Source organism: Triticum urartu, chromosome 1A, assembly GCF_056163025.1.
Source record: "Triticum urartu cultivar PI428250 chromosome 1A, HENAU_Tu73, whole genome shotgun sequence".
NCBI classification, from domain to species: Eukaryota; Viridiplantae; Streptophyta; class Magnoliopsida; order Poales; family Poaceae; genus Triticum; species Triticum urartu.
This window is the reverse complement of record NC_141873.1, coordinates 498,825,701-498,831,429: the sequence shown is the minus strand read 5'-3', so window position 1 is coordinate 498,831,429 and position 5,729 is coordinate 498,825,701. Positions and strand designations below refer to the sequence as shown.

Sequence of the window (5,729 nt, the reverse complement as noted above, 5' to 3'; positions counted from 1 at the left end):
TCCATCTTCAGAGAGTCGTCGTCCTCTGCGCCTTTCTGATCAAGACACAAACCCTAAAAAAACTCAAAGAACCGTCTAAAACACATAGTCCTTCCTCCAACAAGGGCTAGAATCCACCGCACCCCCGTGGCCCCTAAGGCTACCCGGAGACGAGGAGGACCAGTGGCAGTGCTGATGGGAGGCAGAGGACCCCTAAGCTTTTTATGGGAGTGGAGGCATTGTTTGCGTCAGGTTTTGTTTCAAGTTGTTGAATAACTGCAAAAAGGCTCTCTATGTGTTTTACTCTCTTATAGCAATGTTATATCACGAACATGAAAAATGACAGACGACATCATCGAGTCACACGTCTTGACTTGACAAAAACCCACATTACAACCCTAAACTAATCACTCAGTTTAATTTGCAATTCTGAACTTTAAAAACAGTCAACCTATATACCAAACTAACCATATGGTTTAGGAATCAACCCTCCTTTCAGTTTTGACTTAGTCAAGCGTTTTTTACCGTGTTGATGGACTGTGTAATGCCAAGTCACCAAGATACGCTAACTAAGCCTAGGGCTAGCAGTTCTAAAGAATAAGGTTGGCTCCTCTCTCTCTCTCTCTCTCTCTCTCTCTCTCATTTCGCTGTTCCCCCGACCCCGACCACCTCACCCACACAGCAGCAGCAGCCCCTGACTTCGTCTGCCACCAGTGACCGACGAGTGGGCGTTGCACCTGTACCTCCCTTGTGCGGTTGAAGGGTCATTGTCACCCGCACTACCTACGTGTCGTGTGGATGTCGACGTAGCGTGTCAAAGCAAGCTGTTGCAGCCAACCCACCGTTGGTAGGCAGTACCCCCTCTGCGCTTCCTTGTAGAAGGTCGTCGTCTAGCACTCCCCGCCCATGTCCTCATAGTACGGTCGGGGCAGGCACCACCGTGTTGGGCACATGGAAGCTGTCGTGAATGGAGCTGGCAAAATGCCATCGCTACATTGAGGTGACTCCAATGGTAAAGGTGACATGGCTACACTGACAAGGCAGTCAACATGGTCAAAACCGCCTGACCGTGTTAAACCCGGAGGGAGGGGGTAATTCCCGAGCCGTGTTTTTTTGGGTGTTCGACCAATTTTTAAGTTCAGGGTTGAATATTAAACCGAGTGGTTAGTTCACGATTGTAATGTGAACTTTTCTCTTTTGACTTCTTACCTACACGACCATTGATCCAAATCCATGCTTAGGAAGGCATCATCATACTATCGCTATAGTCGATGCGGCACACATATGCTACCAGGATGACTTGGACCTTCGAATCCAACGGTGAAGAGACGGTGGCATGACACGCGAGAGACGGTGGCATGCGGGGTACATGTCGTGCCATCTTATCCTCCCCTTCTTTCGGTGAAGCTACACATTTACATTTCATTAACTCTTATCCATTAGAAAGATGTATTTATTTCCATCGCTATCCAAACACTAAAATCTTTGACAGAAACATCGCCGGTTCGCAAATGTTGACTTCTTACACCGCCTAGCACGTCACCACATCGGTTATAGCCCATGCAGCCCATCTATGCGGTCGAGATGACCCGGACTGCCGGATCCAACAGCGAAGATAAATCGAGAGATAATGGCCCTGACGCACAACAGGAGGCGGCATGCAGGGCACGTATCGCGCCATCTTATCCTCCCCTTCCTCCACCGAAGCCACGCGTTTACATTTCATTAACTCTTATTCATTAGAAGCATGCATTTCTTTGGGTCGCTATCCAAACACGAAAAGCTTTGACAGATAACATCGCCGAGTCACAAATGTTGACTTCTTACACCGCCCTTGATCCAAAACCCATTAGCGAAAACGTTTACCGTCTATACATGTGCGGTCGGGATGTCTCGAACCGCCAGATCCAACGGCCGAGGAAAATCGGGGATGATTCACGTGGCGCGCGAGGGGAGACGGCGTGCGGGGCACGTGCCTGGCCATCCTATATGTCCTTGCCCCCTTCCTCCGGCGAAGCGGCCGGTGGCTGCCTCAGAGTCCGCTGAACTCAGCACGCGCGCGCGAGCGATCTCCAGAGTCCGCTGGTTTCGCCCTCGGCTACCTGCTCGGGGCGGCGTTCGAGGGACGGCGGTGCTGCCTGGCTGGGCGGTGCGGGAGGGGGTGAGCAGCTGCGGGCGGCGGCGATCTGGGCATGGGGAACGCGAGCGCCAGGGCGGTGGAGAACGGCCACGCGGCGGCGCCGATGGAGCAGGTGGCCGTGGCCCCCGTCGGCGGGAGCTCCGCGGAGGCCGCGGCGCCGCCGGACGCCGTGATGCGGGAGCTCCCTCCTCCGGTCCCCTACGTCTTCGCGCCGCAGGTGATGATGATTTTGCCCTGCCCGAAATGGTAAAGAGGGAAGAAACCCTCATCTGGCCTTCTTGATGTTTTCTTTTCTTCCGTCATACGGTTTTTGCTATCAAGTGCACCGAGTCCTGTTCCGTTCCTATCAAAATTACCAAGTTGTTTTTTTACGGGTAAAATTACTAAATTAGTTACTTGCGCCGGAATTACTAAATTAGCATTAATTGTAGTAAATTTAGTCCTGCTAATTGTTCTTAGCGGTTGCTTCAGTCATTAAATGAGTAGATTATTTCCACCCGCTGTTTAAGCTTGAAATGGCAACTTGAGTTGTAAGGATGGCCAATGGCACATGTTTTAACTCAGAGATCCACGGCTTAACTGCAACTTGTAGTTTGTTCCTGGTATTCTCCAAGAGTAGGCTCTTGTTTATGTTATAGCTAGAACATGCATGTGGAAGAACGTAGTTTTGATGAAGACGCGTTGGTAGATTTCGTTTGGTTGCACCTGGATTCTGCAAATGGATTTGGTTTGGTGCAGTGGGCGAGTTGGTCATCCTTCCTTTCACGCATTCTGCATAGCATTAGATACTACTCCCTCCGTTCCTAAATACTTGTCTTTCTAGGCATTTCAACAAGTGACTACATACGAAGCAAAATGAGTGAATCTACACTCTAAAATATGTCTACATACATCCGTATGTAGTAGTCATTTGAAATGTCTAGAAAGACAAATATTTAGGAACGGAGGGAGTAGATAATATCTTTAATTTTCCTCGAACATTACGTGGTGTGCGACAAACCGTTACAACTTGAACTTCTTTTCTGGGCAGTTTGTCTTATTTGTTTAAACTATACTGTGTGCTAAGCAACATCGTAGACCAATTTTTTTACTCTTGGTCCTGATACAGGGACAGTCCACATTCAAGAAAACATATGTGGGGCATCATGATAAGCAAAACGCATTTCACGGTTGGCACTATAATTGGAAATGGAATCCTTGAACAAACTGATAGCAAAATCTTTGTTCAGTACTGCTTAAATGTAATTTGGAACTATAACTGGAAATGGAATCCTCGAACAAACTGAGAGCAAGAACATTATTCACTACTGCTTAAGTGTAATGGGACGTTCAATAGTAGTGCATACTATTTCAAACTGAATTCTGTAGCACTTGGTAAGGTACACAAAAGAATACATGATCTGTATTACCATCATATATGGTTTTGAATTTCAAATACAATGATTTATGGTGGTGCTTTTATTGTTGATTCACTTACCTACTGGATATTGTCTTTGATGCTGTGTGGCCCAATATGATTCTTGCCTTAAAATAGGAGCATATTTTCCACATTAGCTTGCACCTTATTTGATCAGCAACAGTTCATACTCCGTAAAGAAGAAAAGCATTTGGCCCCTGTATTACTGTATTAAGCTGCTCTGGAACGTTGTAATCCTTTTGCTGTATGGCAGATTTGCTATTGGCTTGATCAAACTTTGGCTGCAATACGGTAGTAGGTCGAGAAGTAGGTTTTTGCCCTGAAGTTCATTGTCGCGATCGATGGTGAACAACGGGCTTCCTGCTAGCGCGTCGAACTTGCTTTCCTGCCTTCAGCTCCCTTCTCTCTTGTAAGACAATGCTGCTCCAATTCAATTCATTGAAAGGTGAAGATACCAGTTGGAAGGAAAATAAGCCTCATGTTATTGTGTATAAATGGCAGCCAATGTTCTTTCTTTTCCTTTAGAATGGACATGCTAAAGCATCCAGTTCATTCTTACTGAATTACTTTTGACCTATGCAAAACCATGTGCTTTATTGACCTTTCAGATAGTACTGTGAGATATGTGCATTGACCTTTGGCCATCTTTTGTAGGATGTTGCTAACTCGTTTTTTTTGGAGGGGGGGTTCAAGTCACATCTATGAACAATATTGATGGTCCTGCTTGCACTGACGGTTAACTTCACCTGACAGGTTCCAGTAGCTCCGATGCAGATACCGAATGAATTTTCACCTGCTTTTAACCATTCATGGATGAATGGCTCGGATGAATCCACCAACAATAACCCCCCGGAGGTTGAAATTCCAACTTTGATTACATGGAGTCAAGGAGGAAACGAGGTGTTTGTGGAAGGATCATGGGATAACTGGACATCAAGGTTTACCCTTTACCTGATCTGTTATTCGAATGTTTTATCCAATTCTGAAGACGACATGCTAAAATACCAAATATCCTTATGAGTACTCTCAGGAAGGTGTTAGAGAGGTCTGGGAAAGATCACGCCATGTTGTTGGTTCTGCCATCTGGAATATATCATTACAGGATGATTGTTGATGGGGTGCCGAGATATGTGTCCGAACTACCTCATGTGACTGATGAAAGAGGGCAGGTGGCCAACCTCCTTGATGTCCATGTCAGTAAGGATTATATCTGTCTGTTTCAGCATTTCGCTCCGGCCTTCTCTAAAATGATATTCCAGAATGTAGGTTCTTGATTTTATCTGAAAGCATCTCTTCTCTGTTTTGATTAGGAGTATATCCCAGATAGTCTTGACAGCGTGGCGGAGTTCGACGCGCCCCCATCGCCTGAGCACAGCTACAACATGGAGTTCCCAACCGATGAGGAGCTTACCAAGCAGGATCCGCCCGCTCTTCCACCTCAGCTTCTCATGACTGCCCTTGGTGGCATCGATCACTCTGACAAACTCGCTCCAAAGCCGAAGCCGCAGCATGTCGTCCTCAACCATCTGTTCATCGAGAAAGGGTGGGGGGCGCAGTCTCTGCTCGCCCTCGGACTCACCCACCGGTTCCAGTCGAAGTACGTGAACTTCGTGCTCTACAAACCGCTGGTGAGGAGGTGACCGGTGCCGCTGGTGGAAGATGAAAGAAAGCAGCGGTGGCTGATTAGGACTGATGGGAGTGAATAAGAGAGTGTAGTTTGACAATGTACATAAGGGGGATTCCGTAATCATCCGTTTCTCTTTTCTTCTTTCTTTCTTGAGTGAACTGTTCTTGTGGCGTGGGGTTTGAACCGTCTGAACTCCGGCGAAATGAAACAAGAGGGAGTGTTGTGAAAATGTCTGGTCTTGTCGTCTGATCTGTTATGTCGATATTTCCAGTGAGGTCTTGTCGACTTGTTTGTGTTGGAATATGTTGTTGTCTGCATTTTCTTTTCGTCTTAAAACTTTTTGAGTGAACTGGTAGGTGTTGTTGGAATTGTATCGAATGTAGTGTACAAGGTAGGTTATAGTTGGACTATGAGTTGTATTGTGTTTACATAGGGTGTGGAGTCGTGTTTAATTAGGACACTTGTATCCTAGGCCTCTCATATATAGCGGGGGTAGACACACGATATAACATATGCCAACATAATAGCACGGGCACGCCGGAGTGTGGTATTGTAACGGTGTCACG

The 5,729-nt window shown here is 46.7% G+C and overlaps 1 protein-coding gene across 1 annotated transcript; it reads left to right on the top strand.

The window, feature by feature from the left end:
* Positions 1-1,987: 1,987 nt before the first annotated feature.
* On the top strand, positions 1,988-5,480 carry LOC125522306 (SNF1-related protein kinase regulatory subunit beta-1). The gene is made up of 4 exons (XM_048687380.2): positions 1,988-2,336; positions 4,290-4,474; positions 4,567-4,729; positions 4,847-5,480. The coding sequence occupies exons 1-4, from the start codon at positions 2,172-2,174 to the stop codon at positions 5,174-5,176; spliced, it is 843 nt and encodes a 280-aa protein (XP_048543337.2). The 5' UTR covers positions 1,988-2,171; the 3' UTR covers positions 5,177-5,480.
* Positions 5,481-5,729: the final 249 nt, after the last annotated feature.

Bases quoted from the DNA above. Each gene is read 5' to 3' on its own strand.
- LOC125522306 (XM_048687380.2), top strand. From the start codon at position 2,172: ATGGGGAACGCGAGCGCCAGGGCGGTGGAGAACGGCCACGCGGCGGCG. The intron at 4,475-4,566 runs GTTTACCCTTTA...GAGTACTCTCAG, and splicing joins TGGGATAACTGGACATCAAG to GAAGGTGTTAGAGAGGTCTG. The intron at 4,730-4,846 runs GTCAGTAAGGAT...TGTTTTGATTAG, and splicing joins CCAACCTCCTTGATGTCCAT to GAGTATATCCCAGATAGTCT.